The sequence below is a fragment of the Xiphias gladius genome, chromosome 16 (genome assembly GCF_016859285.1).
Source record: "Xiphias gladius isolate SHS-SW01 ecotype Sanya breed wild chromosome 16, ASM1685928v1, whole genome shotgun sequence".
Taxonomy (NCBI): Eukaryota; Metazoa; Chordata; class Actinopteri; order Istiophoriformes; family Xiphiidae; genus Xiphias; species Xiphias gladius.
The window spans coordinates 17068593-17088415 of NC_053415.1; the positions used below are offsets into that span (position 1 = coordinate 17068593).

Genomic DNA, 19823 nt, shown 5'->3' on the forward strand with positions numbered 1-19823 from the left:
ACACTGTTGCACTGGGTGACATGTTTCTTCATTATGATAAAGATGGACACAGTAGTTTATTCTGAGTACACCGTCCTGCTGCTGTAAACACTTAATGGAGACCCAAATGTGTATTAATATGCAGCTGAAAATAGTTCCCAGTAAATGCAAAATTAAATACTATTTGACTTCTGACATATGCTATAAAATTACAGCGCCTAGCTGTTTTAGGAAAATACTTAGTTCACATATTGGTGATCATTTTTTAATGATTGATATCTTCAATGAACGGGCTGACCACAGAAAGGGTAAGGGGAATTAATGTACTGAGAGACAGACTGAAGTAAACCTGCAAGAATCTTTCTCCTCAGGTTTCACTTTGGTGAATTTGACACATGAATTTGTGATTGACCGAAAGCAAGCTGCACTGACAGGGCTGATTTATAAGCGAGATTATAAGCTTTGTGTCATCATCCAGTTTTATTTAACCTTCTCTGGTGTTGGAGTATTAACTGCTCAACAAAGGAGACATAGTTTACAGACAGGAGTGGATGGTACAAATACGTCTTTTTGAGTAAATTGTGTGAACTCATTGTCCTGTTAGCAACTAAGCTAGCAAACAGGCTAACTGACAGTTTACAAGCTAGCTAGCTTGGAGTGCTTTTTCCCACTCTTTATTGTATGAAATAATGTGTAAGAACAAAATGCCAGAAAGGGTTGTACAGCCAGTTCAGAGAAAACAGAATGATGCTCAGAGAGTTATTGTAACCGACTAGTGCCAGCATGTTCCCAGCAGGCTAGCATGTTAGCCGCTAGCTCGCCAGCTATAATAGTCTACCAACTATTTCTGTGAGTAGTCAGGACGTTACCAAGCCTCTAGAATGAAGTATGTTGTGTTTTACCTGGTATGAGCAGGGCTTTACACATTGTTTTGTGTTTTTGTGGGATTCATTGACAGAATGGAAAATATAGAATAATGCTGGCCTTATCCTTTAATTTTGATCCACCATCTACATAAATAAGCTGTTACCTAACTGGAGCAGCAAAACATTTTGTGTGTGGGTGGTGTGCAATTGCTCTATGCTGTTAATCTTTTTGGAAACTGGATGTGGATTTGTCTGGCAGAATGAAGCGCTCAGGTATAGCACTTCTAGCAGCCTGCAAGTGAAGCATTCTGTCTCTTTTTCTCCATCTGTCTCTTTCTGTCTCTCTCTGTGTCTGCTGGCTAGTCTGCTGAAACACTTGGAGGATGACAGGTCAGCAGGAATGACTGCAGTATAACAGGAGCTGGGCAGGGCGTTACTGAACAGCCCGTCTGCTCCTCCTCCATATGGTACCACCTTTCTCACACATAACAACACACACACACACACACACACACACACACACACACACAGCGTAACACAACCTCAAACGCTCCCACTAAGCCACTGCAAGAAGATGAGGGCGTTGCCTGCAGTGCACGATGGTTCGTTGGCTGGTCTGTGACCCACACATTATGTCACTTTATGATATGGGGGTTGTGTGTGTACGTGTGCGCTGTGTAAGGTATGAAAAAGCAGGGGGAGGACTGTGGGAACCACATGTGTTTGCCTGTAAGTGAATTAGGCTGCGGGGAGGGTTGTCTACACCAGGCTATTGACCCACAAGATGCTCTGCCGCTGAGATGATGAGGTGTTCTTTAGTGGACGGACAGCTCACTCTGCTCTGTTTTTTTTTTTTAAAAAAAAAAAGAGAGAGAGAATGAGAGGGGATTAAATCCTCATGAAGTGGCAGAAAAGTGTAGAACGACAGCAGCATCTCTGCAATATCTCCCTGCGACAGCCAGCATGGTCCTGACCCACATAACGGGGGATCTCATTAGTCAACCAGTCAGTCAGTCAGATGGCATCACAGACAGTTTCTCACTATTTTGTTAACCAAATTCAGAAAGTCAGTTAGTTGGCTTTTCAGCTTGTCAAATCATGCACATAGCTACTGTATACAATCTGAAAATTGACTATTTTCAAATAAAAAAAAAAAATTCACTGGTTCTAGCTTCAAAAATGTGAATTCCTGCTGTTTTTCTTTTTGTCTTTTATGATAGTAAACTGATTATTGTGGGTTTTAGACATTTTATAGACAATTACTGTTTTAGGCCTGCAACTAATGAGTAATTTCATTATCATTTAATCTGACAAATAATTTTTCAATAAATTGTTTCATCTATAAAATGCCAGATAATGGGGAAAAATGCCAATCATGATTTCCTAAAGCCTAATTTTACATCTTCTTTTTTTTTTGACCAGCAGTCCAAAACCTAAAGATATATAGTTTAGTGTCACGAAAGACAAAGAAAAGCAGCATATCCTCACAATATAAAGGCTAAAACAAGAATATTTGGCATTTTTTCTTGAAAAATTACTTAAACAATGAATTGATTTATCAAAATTGTTAATTTTTAATCATTCAACTAATAATTTCCTCTCTAAATTAACGAATCTGTAAAACGATTGTCAATTAAACGATTAATGAAAACAAATGTTATTTGCTCCTCCGCATTATTAGTTATATAACTTAAGTACTCTAGCTAAATATGTTTTCTTCTGACCCTAAACAAAAAAATGTGTTCCAGATGAGCAGCCAATATAAAGTTATGATTTTTATTTTCCACCTTCAGTCTGTTTTATCTGGTCAGACACTGGATGATTTGTATAGGCTTTAAGTATTCATTACTGTACATGCAGAAAATGCCACAAAAACAAAAGCCCAACAGATTTATCCCCCAGAGTTACATCTTTTTATACCTTCCACAAGTTATTATCTAAACTTTAGTGTCAGTGGGTTAGTCGGCCATTCAGCCAGCCTCTCTTTGGCTTGTCATTCAGTCATGTGCTTTCAGTCAGTTAAGGCAGCTCATGAGCTGGTCTCCTTTTACATCAGTGTCCCACGGGGACACATTTTAACCAGTACAGGGCTGACCTGTGTGCTATTGCATCACTTTTGCATCAAAAATGGAGCCTGTGTTTACATAAGACCAGACGGTGCATCCAGTCACTGCCTGCTCTGTGTGCAGCTAGTTAATTGCACATCTTGCAAGGGTCTCACCCACATGTTCTTCCTAGAAACCCACGGCACGCACTGTCTAGGTTGAGTGGTTGAAAGTTAACATCTTATCAGTTAGCTAGACAACCACACAGTTCACCGGTTTGCCTGTCAGCCACTTACCTCAGTATTCACTCTGTCAACCAGGAAATTAGTTAGCAAGGTAGAGTAGTGGCAAGTCACTTTCCCAGTTGGAATACACACCTGGATTTACTCAATATGAGTAGGCTATGAGATGATTGTATTCTGGTTACAGTCCTTATTTAAATTCTGCACTACAAAATCGGGTTCCTGAATGTAAACACCATGCCGTTTACAGAAAGCCCTTACTCTACCATTAAAATTGCACATGGCTTCTCAAACAAATGTCAGAGTATGATGTAATGACTCCACTACTCTGCCACTGACTGATTTTTACTTTCCTCCCTGTATTGTGCTTCCTTGTCTGTTTTCTGGATTCTGACCATCCTCCATTCAGTCTCTACAGTGAAGTCCACACTCTCCAAATGATACACAAGTACTTTAGATCAAGTCAGCACAAAGCACTGTGATAAAAAGGGCGAGGGAGAGAAGGAGAATGGAGAAGGGGAAAAAATGTGAACAATAATGGAGCTGCTAAAGCTTTATGTAACACTTGAATTCCTGCCCACCCTTGAGAAAGTCCATATGCACAACCATTTTCTGCATGGACACACTGTATATGAATATAGATTGAGTGCCCTATTGGGTTTCAGTGCTTACATTTTGTTTTAGTGGCCCTGTGAAGGCCTGTGGCTCATCACACTGCAGGATCAAGATTTATAGGACCAGTTTTCTACTTTAACACATTTATTTTCACATCTTTCTCTCAGAACTTTTGCTTTTGAGGTTTTTTTTTCTGTAGTTATTGGTGCCTTTGATGGGAACAGGCAACATGCCACACAATACATAATTGTGTCGTCATGTTTTATCCCATGGGATCCAGCCTTCCATGACAGGAATGAATGTCCATTTTTTTCTATTTATTAACATTCTTTAGCTCCTACCACATGAGATTTTTTTTAAAATCCTGATTCCTGACAAACTGGAACATTGAACTTGTGACAGTGACGTGGCTGACAACAAGATGATTGTTTTTGCAAGATTATTAGTAGCATGTGTATTTTCTGTCATAAGACCCAGCTGTATAAAGTTTTTTTGTTTTTGTTTTTTTAAGCACTGTTCGATATAACACTCCCAGATTCTTTTCAGGTAGACAACACTTAAACTAAACTGTCCTTCACTGTGGTCTTGGTCCAATAGAAAGCTTTCAAGGTCCCCTAAATGACCACAGATTCACTTTAAAAATCATGAGCATGACAAATGTCTGAAGCCTCAATGTAACGTGTCCTTCATGTTTTTGTTTTGTTCAGAACCGTGAGCTGCAGATCATGAGGAAGTTGGACCACTGCAACATAGTCCGCCTGCGCTACTTCTTCTACTCCAGTGGAGATAAGGTCAGTTGGTTGTGTTGGGAGTGTTCTTCTTCTTGTTCTTCATTTTGTGTGTAATCCCATACTGCAGTATAGTTTCACAAATAGTAGATGTTGGTGTAGAGTTTGGGTATTTGGTGGGAATTTTTACTCACCAAAAATAAATGTTCTTCAGGACTGCGGACCTACTCGTTCTTGATAATAGGGGATGCCTGTAAGATATCTTAGGATGCTCAGAAAAAAAAACTTAAGCATGGTGCAACTTCTGAGTATATCACAAGTGAATCTTATGATTTTATTTATTTGTTGAGTCTTAGCACTTAAACCTATCACTTGAAGCATTCCACAGCCTTTGTTGATATAACTGTTAATTTTTGAAGTAACTGACTGAACTTTATATACTTTGCCCTTTTTTAGCACTACATGGAAAAGCTGTCTAAAAATCAGATTTGATTTGTTCTTCTAACACTTTGAAATCAACCATATTGTATTTTATTTTTAAAAGGAAAAGGTGGAATGAATCATAATGTAGTAGTTGTGTAGTATGTCTAAATAGCTAAATAACTCTTCTTGATTGCCTAAAAAAGAGAGAGAAAAAGAATGTTACCCTCTCTCCTTGCTCTACGTGAAAGCGCTTGAAGAACATTTCTTTTTTCATCTTTAAGAGCACCTTAAGTCTCCCCAGGCTTAGCGTGTGTTTAAATGATTGAGCACTTGTCGTCAGGGAGAGTAGTCAGATAACTTACCTTTCTCTTATGGTCATTAAACTATCTAACATACCAGCACGTGTTATCATTTTTGCCATTACTGTGCAGCCACTGTCTGACTTTTGTTTTCCTGGGAATTTTCTGCCTATTTTAGTTTTTTATGTTTCCTGTGTTGCTGTCTGTGCCTGTCAGCTGCACCATCTCCAACTGTGCTGTATGTCTGCCTCCTGGCCTGTTTGGCCGTACATACAGTACATCATGACAGGGAAGTCCCTCTCTCTGCCTTTCTGTCTGTCTATGTCGACCATTAGAAGCCCCCTGGAGACTACAAGGCTGGACTATGTCATTCAGCTAGCTGACAAACAGGCAGAGGTCCATGCGTCAAATATAGACACACATGGAGCTGGCACACATGCTGTCAGGACTATACCCATGGCACTGCAGTTAGGAATGCTTCCCTGCTGCACACCTACTGAGGCCAAGGAAAGCTGTTGGGGATTATAGGGGAGAGGTGGTGGTGAGGGGTGGGGCTGAGGAGAGAGGACTGAGAGATGGGTAGGGGGCATTTATTTGCCAGACTAGAGGGAGTCAGTTAATTATAGACTCACCCGAGGCCTCCCCTCCATGCTGTAAACTCCACACCTTTCCCACCCCTCGCGTCATGCCAGGAGTCCACTTACCTCTGGGAATCACAGCTCATTCTTGGTATACTGACACACTGACAGCGGCAACTTGCCACAGGAATCACAGGATCTTGTTATTTTGGCAATCGCTTTTGCTTTCACCTTTACACCCTTTAAACCCCCCCCCCTCCTGTGTCCCATTTCATGTATCCATTTCTTCTCCCTCCTCGTCCCCCTCACCGTATGACTCAAGGCTAATTATGGAGACTGGCACCATGTTGTTGGTATGGGGATTTACCACCCATAGAGGCCAGAATTAAAAAAAAAAAAAAAAAAGAAAAGAAGGGGGGTGAAGTAGGCAAAAGGGAATGTCACCTGGAAAGGGAGGTTAGTGGATGGATGGATAGTATGTATGAATGATAGTGGTGTGTATAAAAAAAAAAAGGACACGGTGACAAAGAGATAAGATGAGGACAGATCAGGTGTGTGTAGGTGCGGTTCATGTCCCTGATGTGAGGGTTCATGCTGGGTGCAGCTGTGAGACAGGCTAGGACTACTGCAACTGTAGCTGTCAGCATATGCACAGGTAGTCTTGCGTAACTGCTGCCGTGTTGTGTGCTTGACACACACAGTGTGCTTTTGCTTTTACCCTTTAACCACTTGTATAATACTGTTCAAACAGAAGGCCACTGGTCCAAACAGTGTAGGCAGGTCAGCAAATAGCGGGTTGATTTTTACCTCTTCAAAATATGTATTCGCAATGAGAGTGCATGTAAGACATCCAGCTGACACAGAGTTGCCCTCCGCTGTTATTGCTTCTCAAAATAATTTCTATGTATACATAAACGCACAAAACTGCTTTTAGTAACCTAGTTTGAGTCTCTGATATACAAACATATATTATATCATACAACATTCTTGGCAGCAGGTTGAAGTTCCAGGTTAGTTGTTAGTTGTTAGTTTAAGTTATCTTTCCAGACACCCAGAAACCACCAGTCCTCCAATGTAGTAATACTATTTGATCCCACGTTATGTGTGACTATGTTAGTTTGATTAAATGCGACTATAATGAAGACTAGGCAACACGGAAGTGCACTATAAAAATAATAAATCTCTTAAAACAAGATTTTTACACCAGGCCTCTCTAAAACACAGAGCTACAAGATAAGATAATAATTCTGCTCCCAGCTTCGTTAAAAACTATAAACATTTCCGATTAATCAAATTACGTGCAACTTAATGACACTCAGTGAACGTAGAGCTTTTGGGGTCACTGGAGGTCAAATGTCCGCTTTGCCTGCTTGGTAAATGAGTCTTGATTGGAGGGAGGAGCTGTCTGTGCTGTTTTTTTTTTTTTTGTTTGTTTGTTTGTTTTTTCTGCTGACGAATCTTCGTGACTGTTTTCTTTAGTTATTGGTGCCTTTAAAGACCTTTGGAGAACAGACTCATTTTATCAGCCATCAATACATTTAGATATTTTCATGTTTGATATAGTGAGCTCTCACATTTAGGATAGATTACCAACTGGGCAAAGACGGCAACTGCCCCAGGGCCCTCTCAGATACCCTCTTGGCCCCAAGTTCTCTGTGTGGCAGTTACTTTGTGGTAATTTGATTAAAATTTGTTTGATAATATGGACAATTAAAGCAGAATATAAACTTACAAATGATAAAAGCACTTCATTTTTTCCCAATCTTGAAACCCGCAATCGTAATCTGTGTCTAGTCTTTGTCTAGTCTTAAATCATTTTTAAATAAACATGTTTACTGAGAGTACCACAAAGTAATTAATTCACAGCAAGTCTGGGGCATGGTAGTATCCCAGAGTATTTGGACTGGTTGGTTTCTGGGGCTGAAGACAAAATATACTGAAACTAGGGTGAGTAGTTTGCTTGTTGCACTTTATATGCTGGGCCCTTGAAAATGACTGGGTACATACTCAATGTACAGAGAGTTGGAGCAAAAAGGGCTGGAGGGGCCCACGGCTCATTTTTGCCCTGGGGATCACTAACCTGGCCGTGACCATCCCAGTGGGCCTTCTTGTGTAAAGGGCCATGGGGCAGCCTTTATTGTTGAGCCGTACATACAGGAAATGTATTCCAAAATATACACCCACATACAGATGTTAATAGACTAGCTGTGGTTGAGCAGCATCGCTTCTGGGTAATAAGCAGGGTCTGGTGAGTAGTCAGTAGAGGTGCAACTGGATCTGCCAAGAGACAGTGAGAGACAAGTGAGAGTGTATGTCAATGCCTGACATGCATCTGGCTGTGGCCCCTGAACATATTTATAAACTTATTCTTAGATGTGCAGTGTGGTGTTACAACTGTCTTCAATGGTGTGTGTCAAAATAAGGATAATCCTCTCACCGTATGTCTCTCTACCTCTTTCTGTCGTCTTCCTTGATTTCACAGATTCATTAACACAGACTGTTGTGTAAATTTCTCTAATCATAAGGGTTTTACATATGCATTATGTCAAGTGCTGACTTGTAATATGTTATGTAATATGTTAAGTACGATTGCCATACTCAACAAGGGGCACACGACCAGGAAGCGCAATGCACAGATTCCATCAATCCCCTTCTTTTACACGACGTAGCATGGTGATTGTTGTTGATAGATAGCTGAGCCAGTTGTTCAGGTGCAAGTGATCCTCTCAGCAAATTAGAGGCTGAATTATTTAGCTGGGATTGAGCAAGGAGCCAATCAGATCCCTGCCCGGCTAACCATCTGGGAACAAGCCAAGGAAGTGGCTTCGTAGTGAGGCAGGAAGTGAGTCATCGCTGTTGCTAGGCTAAATATAGCTTTGGTGGCGCTAGCAGGAGGCGGAGCGGGCTCTGTAGCCGTCACAAATGTTATCAATGGGAGTTGTGCTGGTGAAGGAGGAATGGGTGCACACACACAGCTAGAGGAAAGAGACACTGAAAAGAAGAGTTAGGAGGGAAGGAGGATGATGCCAGTGAAAGATGAGCATGTAAGTGGCTTGAAAGCTGTTTGAAAATGCTGTAATCAGTATCTGCAACCCTATGCTTATGCGACTGTCTGCGAGTCCTCCCGGTCCTCTTTTTCATGTGTCTAATTGTCTGAGTGTGAGCGGGAGAGAGCAGTCACTACAAAGCAGGGCATTGATCTGACAGAAGTGTACCACACAGTCTGTCTGGGAGCTCCTCACAGGCCCAGCTCACTCATTGGGCTTTGCAGACCTGCAGGGAGCCAGCTCTGTTCACCGCCTTAGCTGCATGTTGGGCAGACTGTTAACACCGCTAACAGATGGAGGAGAGGAGGCAAAAGGATACGGACACTGATTACATGCAGCACTAGGTGTTCACTTCCCACTGGTGCAATCCAGCTCTCTGGTGATATTGTCTCAAAGATTTAGTCTCCTTTAAACATATTACGTTCCAGATATGTTTCCTGAAAGCCAGAATGACTCTGAACTAACAGTTTGGCAGTACAATAAGTCTGGTTGATAAGGCCAAATTTTCCTATGGGCGATAGTCACCACTTCCGCTGTTGATAGCAGATGTACTTGGTGTGTGGCATGTACAAAAGTAACAGTTTAAGTACAGTTTATCACAGGATAACAAGCACCTAAACAGAGCATGCACCCATGTGATGTCTCCTGAAAAACCACAATAAGGTGCTTGAAGATGAGCTAAGGTACGCTGCATAGGACATTTTTGTAGGCAATAAGTAAAATAAGTTCTATACTGTCAGTTCTGTTGCTACTACAGAATGCACACAAATTGTGCTTTTAATGGTAAATTATTTGAGTAACATTTAAACCTTAAAGGACAAAGCTGGTGTTATTCTAAGTTTTTCTTAGTGTCAGCAAACCCCTTGAAAAGAACAAAACCATGAATTCATTTTTCCTCAGAACAGCATTATGAGTACTATGAGTGTGATTTGCAGTCGTGACTTATAGGTCTTGAATAATGGTTTCACAAGAAACACCCAATGACTCAGTGCTGGCTAACTCGGATCAGAATCAAAGGAAAGAGGAAGTCCTAGAATAATTGGGTGGAGAAGTATCAGAAACAGCATCCTTTCAGGGTCAGTGTGCTCGAGAGTAGAGTGTGCAGAACCCCGCCCACCAACACAGGCCTTGTCCAAGCAGGAAATGAGGAAATTATATCATTGTCTGCGGCCACTTTTGGAGTACAGGCAGTTATGATGCATGCTTCTGTGTTTCCTGCCCTTGGGGGAGAGCCCTGTACAATGGATCCACAGTTAGGCGGTGGAAAGAATACACGAGGGGGCGAATCCCATGGTGAGCATTGAAATGAGTGCTATGAAAGAGAACATCAATTACATCAGCTTGAAAACAGCTTCTTTCATCAAGGAAAGATACTTGACAGCTTAGAGGAGAAACTAGAGGCAGAGAGACGGAAGAGGAAGGGATGGGAAAAAAATATTCTCCAAAATAATAAATTGACATAACAGGCAACTGACATATGTGCATATGTAGGCCATGAATGGGATTTTTTTTTTTTTTTTTTTTAAATTTATATTGTAGGATTTTTATTGTTGGGAATTGCAGATATTTTCTAGTCTTGTAGGGGTAACCGTTTTGCTTGACTTGAATTGACTTTGCTTGAATTCTAATTTTTCTACACTGCTCTCCTGATCTGTGTTTGTGCATGTGTAACCTCTGTTTTCTTGTTTGTGCTTCTCTCCAACAGAAAGATGAAGTGTATCTGAATTTGGTCCTGGACTACGTTCCTGAGACTGTCTACAGAGTGGCCAGACACTACAGCCGAGCCAAACAGACGCTACCCATGGTTTATGTCAAGGTGTGTGTGTGTCTGTGTGTCTGTGTGTGTGTCCGTAACCATAATGGTAGGAAGTAGTGCATTTCACTTTATTAACAAGACCAGGGGGAGGTGATATTTAACCGAACTCCCACATATTTAGTTGTCGGTATCTTATTATTAGCATCAATACTGTCCAATCAGAGGGCCATGAAAATGTCAGGGCACCCCTCATGTTTTTGCACAACTTTTACAGTTGTTCAATAAAATGTTAAAAAAGAAATTAAGTGAAATTTTTTGAGATTTTTATAATTATTTATTTACAGTCAAATGAGAAAACACTATGTAATATTTATGAAGTTAATCATGTTTTTAAGTATGTATTAAACAAAAGTGTGGGCTTTATTTTGTTAATATAAAATATGTGATAAAACCCCCGTAGTATCTATAACTAGTAATTATAACTCTATAATTTTCTGTCAGTATTGTAATAATTCTGCGTTTTAGTCATCTAATCATAGATCTCTCCAGAGTCTCTGTGAATTTGAAGGTGTAGGATGTATTCAAACGTAGTATTAGTTTGAAATGTGAGCTTCACCTTTGGATGGCTGTGCGGTCCAGGTCTAAAAATTATAGATGCAAAACAAATTATCGTCCCCTTCTTAGTTTATCCGAGATTACACATGGGATAGTTTCTGTGAGGTGACATTAGACACTGGACAGGACAGTGTCCAGTGAGTTTAAATCCCAGTTTAACACGTGCAGCCACTGAATAAGTGAGTTATAAGCAATTTAAGATGTAAAACTTTGATCAAAGGTCTCACTGACAAATCCCTCTGTAGACAAAATTCAATTTCAATTCAATTTAATTTATTTCACCAGGCTATTCCACACAGTGTCAACACTGGTACTGGTTACATAAGGGTGTATTGACTTCCACTGACACTATTTTTCAGTGTAATTACTTTATAAAAATGAACAAATTCTTCTTACTTTACTGTAAAAATATATAAATATCATCAAGGATGAATTGTTAAAAAAAACAAAAAAATGCAAAAAGTGAAGTAACCCATCAAAGTAAAGCTACCCATCTCTGCCTCTAATATTATTTCTCTGTTCCACACTGTGTAAAACTGTCCTTTTTGTGTGTTTTGAATGTGGTGCACACAGATCAGTCGTCACTTTTTAAGTATTTCTCTGGCTGCGATAGATATGTGAAACAAATGTGAGAATAATTTGCAAAGGAACAATAACTCATTACACATTGTCTGTCTCTTCAGTCTAAATGACTTTGCCATTGCAGTGAAATAATTAAATTAAAAAACACCTACAGTTAATCAGTCCCGCACAGCAAAAGAAGCACTCACAGTTACCTTTGTAACTACACACACCATTATAAATATTCATTAGCACAGGAAACGTGGGATGAGAAGACGTCACACACACTGGCTCACCATATTAACACAAAGAAGAAATTTTTGTAATCTCAAGAGACTATAATGACCTTGAATGAGATGCCAAATTTGAAAGAATAAATTAAATACAGGCCAGTTTTTGTATACATATATCCCCATGCACCATCTACCAAAATCATCAGTTTTTGATTGAATCTGAGGGGAGAAATAGGCCGTGCAGTCGCAGGAACATGTTTCATTTTATCTCTACGAGGCCTGGCTAACATGATTCCGGAGTTTGCGGCAGCATGCGACTGTCGTCTTAACATTTGCTGATAAAACATTATGTACTTGACAGGGCTGAAATCAATTCTTGAGTGGTTTTTTCCAGACTTAAACCCTGAAATGAAATGAAAACTGAGCTCTCTGTTTGTGTAGTCATAACCTGTGTGTGTGTGTGTGTGTGTGTGTGTGTGTGTGTGTGTGTGTGTGTGTGTGTGTGTGTGTGTGTGTGTGTGTGTGTGTGTGTGTGTACGTGTACGTGTGTGTGTAGTTGTACATGTACCAGCTGTTCAGGAGCCTGGCCTACATCCATTCGTTTGGGATCTGCCATCGGGACATCAAACCCCAGAACCTGCTGCTGGATCCAGAGACCGCTGTGCTCAAGCTCTGTGACTTTGGCAGGTGAGACGCAGTACACACGTTTTGCCAAGTTTAGTAGACTATGGCCTGGTTTTTCCTGGCATTTAAAGGAACAGTGTGACATTATGGAAATTAGCATTAGATAATAAGATCAATACCACTCTCACATCTGTACAGTAAATATGAAGCTATGACAAGGCACCTCGGCCAAAAATCATTTTTGCACTTTTAGTTCTGTCTTTGGAAAGAGCCAAGTCATCTGTTTCTGGGCTTTACACTAAGCTAAGCTAACTGGCTGCTGCCTTTAGCCTCATATTTACCATACAGACATGAGAATGGTATTAGTCGGAAGCGTATTTCCCAAAATGTTGAACCGTTTCTTTAAAGACATTGGTCCTTAGGATGGCACATATGGACTCTGTAAAGTGTTAATATTGTTGCAGACCTATGGGTAATAATGTATGCAACAACCGATAAATCATATAAAGGTTACAGTGGTTTCAGTGTGTGTTCCTGATGAAAGATAATTTTTTAGGCCTACTGATACTGTTACCCAGTGTAGTTTGGAATTAACAAGTGGGCAGTACTTTACTCAGTTCTCACTAGTGTAAGTCCTAATCACAAGGTTTTACTTTCGGATCATATTTCCTTTCTTTTGGCCAAAATGCAGCAGAATATGGTGATTGTGATGACTATGTGCTTTGATTTTGCATGCAGTGCTAAGCAGCTGGTCCGTGGAGAGCCAAATGTGTCCTACATCTGCTCTCGCTACTATCGAGCCCCTGAGCTCATCTTTGGTGCCACTGACTACACCTCCAGCATAGGTAGGCCGAAGCTGCCGCTCATCCAGACTGAGCATTAGTAACATAAGACCGGTGGATTATGGTCATGTTGGTCACTCTTTTGTTTGTATCTTCTGGTGACCTGCCTTTTCTTTTAGATGTGTGGTCAGCCGGCTGTGTACTGGCAGAGCTGTTGCTAGGGCAACCGATCTTCCCCGGTGACAGTGGAGTGGATCAGTTGGTTGAAATTATCAAGGTAATGAAGGGGGTAACCCACAGAGTGTTAAATCCCTCATACACGACACTAAGGGATCTGTTTCTTTTTCACAAGTGAAGTGAAATTCAAGTTAAAAACATAATGATGCGTCCCATCTTTCCTGTTCTGTCCAGGTTCTCGGCACCCCAACCCGAGAGCAGATCCGGGAGATGAACCCAAACTACACTGAGTTCAAGTTCCCCCAGATCAAGGCACATCCTTGGACTAAGGTGAGTCAACAGGTACAGGAGCCCTTTTACTTCTCTAAGATCCACTGCTGCAGCATCTTTCCATGCTTGTTAAGACATCATGCCTGCTTGCCGCTCCACAGCCATCCAACCTCATCATCTTCATCCAACAGAGCTGCATTTGGACTTAATGGCCCCACACTTGCCCTGAGTGTTTTTTAGACCCTATGAAGAAGGACTAATATAAAGAAGGGATATGCAGTTTCCAGGATAAAGACTCAGTCTTACAAAGTTGTCATAAAACTCTTCTCTTTGGTATTTTTTTCTGCTGCATCTGAAGCATTCTAAACGTGATTAAAGATCCTCTGAGAAATGTTTCCTCATGCAGTGTGGCTGCTTTATATTCTCATCAAATTGCTTCTTGCTCCTTTTTTTAATATCGTTGGGAATGCAAAGGTATTACCCGTTACATTTATATTTACATTGTGGATGTTGAATGAAAAACTTTAAGAAACTTTAAAACTTTACTTGAAGTTTGGTTATTTTCGTGTTCCCTTTCTATTTGAAAGAGTCCAGAGTCCACTACAGCCACAATAATTTTAAAACCTTTTCAGGTCTTAATGGTTAAACTATTAAAATGTGTTTCTCCCTTTGTTCTCAGCAATTTGTATCACAAAGTTTTCACCCATGAAACGCAGCATGATGGATGAAGGTATGGGTTCGGGAACAATGTAAATAGGCTGTTCAACATGTTTTTAGGGTGGGTTGCTGGTGTTGAATCTGTGTCTTGAACCACTGGGGCTAAACTGAACAGAGGATTGCCCAGAAATTAGACCCTCTGTTCTCTCTTTCTGTCTGATAATGATATGTGAACCCATCTTTGACATCTTTAACTGTCATATTAGTTCTCCACTTCATGCTCTCATCATAGTGCACGTTTGAAGTTATATTGAGTATAAACCACATGGTAAAAGGTTAAGGGACATTCTCTCTTCCTGACTTCCCCTCAGCAGTCCCACCCATAGCTGTTGCATGGGATAACAGAGTCATTCAATCAGCAGGCGGCGGCAGCGAGCCCTCCTGCTGGTCTATCAGACACCCTGCATTCATAGATTCACTCATATCCCTTCATACAGACTGCTGAAGATCAGTTCTTCAACTTCTAACCCTTCGGAGGAAACGTGTTTGTTTTGTGCACATCAGCAACACTGGAATGTCTAGACAACACTGTGGAATAGCCTTCATATGATCTCTGCTGACATCTGACTTTGTGTGTAATTGGCGTTCAGGTGTTCCGGCCGCGTACCCCTCCGGAGGCCATCGCCTTGTGCTCTCGCCTGCTGGAGTACACGCCCACGGCCCGCCTCACCCCTCTAGAGGCCTGCGCACACTCTTTCTTTGACGAGCTGCGCGACCCCAACGTCAAACTGCCCAACGGGAGAGAAAAGCCCTCCCTCTTTAACTTCACCACCCAGGGTATGCGCACAAAAGTGTCACTCGAAACAGATCCATTAACATGTACTCAGAGGAGGAAAACATTACCATTGAGTGTCATTTATGCAGTGTAAATATAATTGAAAATAGTTACATTTATTAAAATTCAGAGGATAGTGTAGGCTTGGAGGTGTGCAGTCTCTGAGTGCTGTCTAGGTTGAATAATGATTGACTTAACCAATTTATATACATTGATTTACCCCATCATTAACCTTAAATCATTCTTTGTGTTAAATAATGCACTGGTTGTCTATGGGGAGCCCTCAGCCCAGTTGGATTCTAATGTTTTACTGTACATTTTAGTCCATAGCTTCACAGGTCAGTCGGGAAAACCTGCCTCACTCAAAAAACCCAGAAGAATTTTAAGTGTCACATCTGAATGATTTGTTTTGACAATGAAATAAAACTCCAGGAGAAACATTGAAGGTGTTTAATTCTAAAACATACTGGTATCACTGTTCCTGCACTTTCAAAAAAAATCAATGAGTCACAGGTAGCCTTATAAAAAACATGACACAGCAACATATCCCATTCTTTCTCTTTCAGAGCTATCCAGTAATCCCTCTTTGGCCTCCATACTCATCCCTGCCCACGCCCGCAGCCAGGCCGCCGCCTCGACCCCAACCAATGCCCCTGCCACCACAGGTCAGAGCAAGGCTTTCTCCACCAGGCACTTGTTTTCTGTGTCTAGCAGCTGTTTTGATCAGTTTAAAGCACTGGTAGTGGCTTCTGTTGCTGCTAATTTGGATAAGTTTTTCATCCTTTAAGGGTCAATATATTTAATTCTAAGATGAGTAAATTTTGAGTTATGTTTAATGTTGATGTGTTGTATTGATTCGACGTATCCAACATACTGGCTCAGTTTCACATAATTACACCGGGGAGCTGCTCAGTACACCCTGAAACTTAACTCACAACAGTGATTAGAGGAGGAAGCATTACTCATTCACTTTCCCTGCTTTACATTTTCCCAGTCCACTTCCAGAGTGCTATAAAGGTTGTTTACTAATGAACACAGAAACTTTTGCTTTATGCTCTCACGGTCTCTCTGTCGCTCTTTTTTTTCTTTTTCTTTTTTTTTAACCCATCTTCTTCTACCTGTCCGTAGATGGTAGCAGCACAGAGCGAGGTCCCAGCACCACCACCGCCTCTGCCTCGGCCTCCAACTCCACCTCCTGAGCCCGCAGACCAACTGCCCCGTCCCGGTCTCAGCCCCAGCCCATGGCCTCTCCATTGCCCCGGCCAGGGGGTGAGCTGTCCTCAGCTCTGCTCTGCCCTGTTCTCCTCCCTGACAGCAGCGGAGCGATGCTGACACAGTCCGGGTTCAAGAGCTAGACAACAGCCCTATGAGACCACGACCACAAACCAAGCATCCCTGATCTGCCTCTTTTATCCCCGACTGGCCCCTCATCCAGCTGTTTGAACTCTACTCTATCCTCCATCAAAGATGTCTCTCCGTGCTCTTTCAACGGGGAAGCAAGGTGCAGGGCCAGAGGTGTTGTCCACTGTACTATTGATAAAAGTACACTGTACATGTATACACAATGCTAGCCTGCTAATGTTTGTAAGAGGACAATGTGTAGAAAAAGTCCTAAGCTGTTCCCTTTGGCCCTCTCCCTAAATCCTTTTGTCCTCCCCCGCATTGTTCCATTTCTCTGCATCCTCATCTTCATCCTATGAACTCTGAACCCTGTGTCCCCTGGCCGACCCCCCCCCCCCCCAGTTGCTCCTGTAGTGCATGTCCTGAGTATGGTTAGGATCACCTGGGGGTCACCACGCCCTCTTACTTCTCAACCTCCACTTCCGCAGACAAGGCATGAGGCTCACACACGAATATACAAACATACACACACATAAACACACACACACACACGTTAACACACACACACACACACACACACACACGGATGCATGACGATCCTGAAGTATGTGGAAGAAGCAGTCCACTTGCGGGGGTAATGTTTGGACAGGTTGTTTTTTTTTTTTTTTTTTCCTTTTTGTGGGGAGGGGGGGTTCTTTGCCTGGGGTTGTTTTTAAATGGTTAGCAAGCTGTTTTACTCGACCTTGTTTTTAATTTTTTTTTTTTTTTTTGTACTCCTGGGCAGATGTTTTTGGATTGCCATGTGCGATGTGACATGTATCTGGTCCTGTGTGCTTGTATAATATATACATACAATACAAAACAAACATGCATACATACACAGTTTATATATTACTTTTCCTTATGTATAAAAAGTATATATAGATAAATGTATATTAACTACAATGGTTCAGAAATCATTTATGGTGAGCTCATATCTGGCAGAGCAGTGGCAATATTTGCTGCTGCCTAAAGACAATAGATTTAGATAAGGTGGTGTTTTGTTTTTTTGTTTGTTGCTGGAGTGTGGTTAGATTCCAGCAGTCACTTCCCTGCTCTCCTGTGTTGTCTGTATTAAGGCTGTAAATGGATTTAGGGCATTGCTCTATTCCGTCTTTGTACCGACTGTCTGTAACAGTGTTTCTGTGACAGTGCAGCATCTAGACAAACATCTTCCCCTGTCTAGATCTTCCTCTTTCTCTCTCTCTCTCTCTCTCTGAAGATTTCAAGATGTTTCTTAACACTTTGCTTTCCTCGACTCTTTGAGAAGTCTCAGCGGTGGTTCTTGGCTCACCCCTGGCTTCCTTATGTGTTGTGACCACTGACTGAAGTGTTAGCCTAGCGTTCTTCCTCCTCCACCTGCCGCACATAGAGCCACTCGGTACAGTCTGTTGAAACGTCTTATTTACAGAGAATACTCACTACATTTAAAAAAAAGAATAAAAGAAAAAAAAAAAAGAAAAAAGCAGAATTTGTATATACAGTATAAATGCTCCTCACCAAAACTTGTATGACTTGTATGTTGTTTTTTATGTTGTTATGTTGATTATTTTTTCCATGTTGTGTTCAAGGTATGTATATATGCAGACCCATGTACTGTTGATGAGCAAAAACAAAGATGACAAAGGATAGAGAGAAATAAAAAAGCTTAAAAAAAAACTAAAAAAAAAAAAGCAGAATCAGGGCAAAACTGATGTTGTTTATGGATATTGTAGATGACGATAATGATCAGCTTTATCCAGCCATATGTTCAATCTTACCTGTACAGTACAGTAGATGACAGCTGTATTATTGTAACAAGAAATAGTCATGTATAGTGTAACTATAGTTTGGAGTGCCTTTGCTTTCATACACCTTCGCCTTGTTTCCCCCATCACCAAGCCCCCCCCCTCCCAAAAAAAACCCGCTATGGTGACTCTCCCTTTGGTGCTGTTGAATGTCCTGCTATCCTGCAACAAGCTCACACATGCACACAAACACACACACACTATTCCACTTGACGTTCAATCCCCTCCACTTGTACGTCTTTCCCTTTTTCGCTGCACACTTAATGTAATATACAGACATTGTTAATTGTAAGGATATTTTCCTTAACTGAAGATAAAGTAGACAAGTGTTTATTTTAATAGATGTTTTATCTTGGATACACATGCACGCACAAACGTGTATACCACAGTCCTGGCACAGACTCCCGGGCATGAAGTGGGTGGGGTGGGGGGGTTGTGGATGGCAGCAGGGGTTTAAAAAAAAAGGGCCTCATATACTGTATATATACAATACAGTGCAGATTCTGTATTACTCGCAGTGTTGGTCTGTTACCAAAGCCAAACTATGATGTAGTTGTGATGAGCCATCCTCAGAGGCAATAATGTATTCTGACTCTCTTCTTCTCTCTATGGATATTTTGTCGTTTCTCCTCCCTGTCTGCATATTCGGGGGGAATTCAGTAGCACCTAAAGGGGTCAAGTCATGTAGCCTTTCTCCTGTCTCCTGCTTGCTGTAATTTAGCATTCATGAACGTGTTGTTACCCTCCACCAGAAAGTCTGACCACTTCACCCTACCCCGAACTCCAGTTGAACAAAAACACCAACAAAAGCTACCAAAAAAGAAGACACGCAAGTCTATATATACTAGTATATTATTATACTAGCATATATACTAGTTTATTACGCTAACTGGGGTTAAAGAAAAGAAAAATCATAGAAAATACTACAAAAACATCCTGTATAACAGTACTACTACTTGAATGCCTCTGTTTGTGACTGAAATTTTTATTTCATTTGTTTTTTTTTTTTCTTTTGTTCTGTGAAGGTATGCTAAATGTGCGCCTCTGTAAATATTCCCTCTGCGTGCTCTGAGGAATAGTTCCCTGGTACTGTAATTTGCATTAAATAAAGAGTAGGATAGCCTGGAAATGATACAACTCTTGGTCTGTTCCATCTTCTTTTAGTGGGTGTGCTTTTGTGTCCTTATAAAGCAAATTTTCTGTCAGGGCCGGTATGTGTGAAGCCTCAGACCAATTTTGGTTGCAAGCGCATCAAAATATTAAGAATGGTGGAATTCTGCTCTTATTCCTAGATAGAAAATACAATCGAATGCTCACATTTGTT

General features: G+C 41.1%; 1 protein-coding gene across 2 annotated transcripts in view; it reads left to right on the top strand.

Annotated features, from left to right (window-relative positions):
* The window catches only part of gsk3ba (glycogen synthase kinase 3 beta, genome duplicate a), a 32809-nt gene extending 13169 nt beyond the window's left edge, over positions 1–19640 (top strand). Inside the window, exons 3-11 of one of the 2 annotated variants that reach the window (XM_040148489.1) lie at positions 4455–4538; positions 10528–10638; positions 12544–12674; positions 13350–13456; positions 13573–13670; positions 13805–13912; positions 15148–15334; positions 15899–15997; positions 16461–19640. In XM_040148489.1, coding sequence (XP_040004423.1) covers positions 4455–4538; positions 10528–10638; positions 12544–12674; positions 13350–13456; positions 13573–13670; positions 13805–13912; positions 15148–15334; positions 15899–15997; positions 16461–16531 — 996 coding nt within the window. In that variant the 3' untranslated portion in view covers positions 16532–19640. The remainder of the gene's footprint in view (positions 1–4454; positions 4539–10527; positions 10639–12543; positions 12675–13349; positions 13457–13572; positions 13671–13804; positions 13913–15147; positions 15335–15898; positions 15998–16460) is intronic. The other variant, XM_040148490.1, reaches the window with a different exon arrangement.
* Positions 19641–19823: the final 183 nt, after the last annotated feature.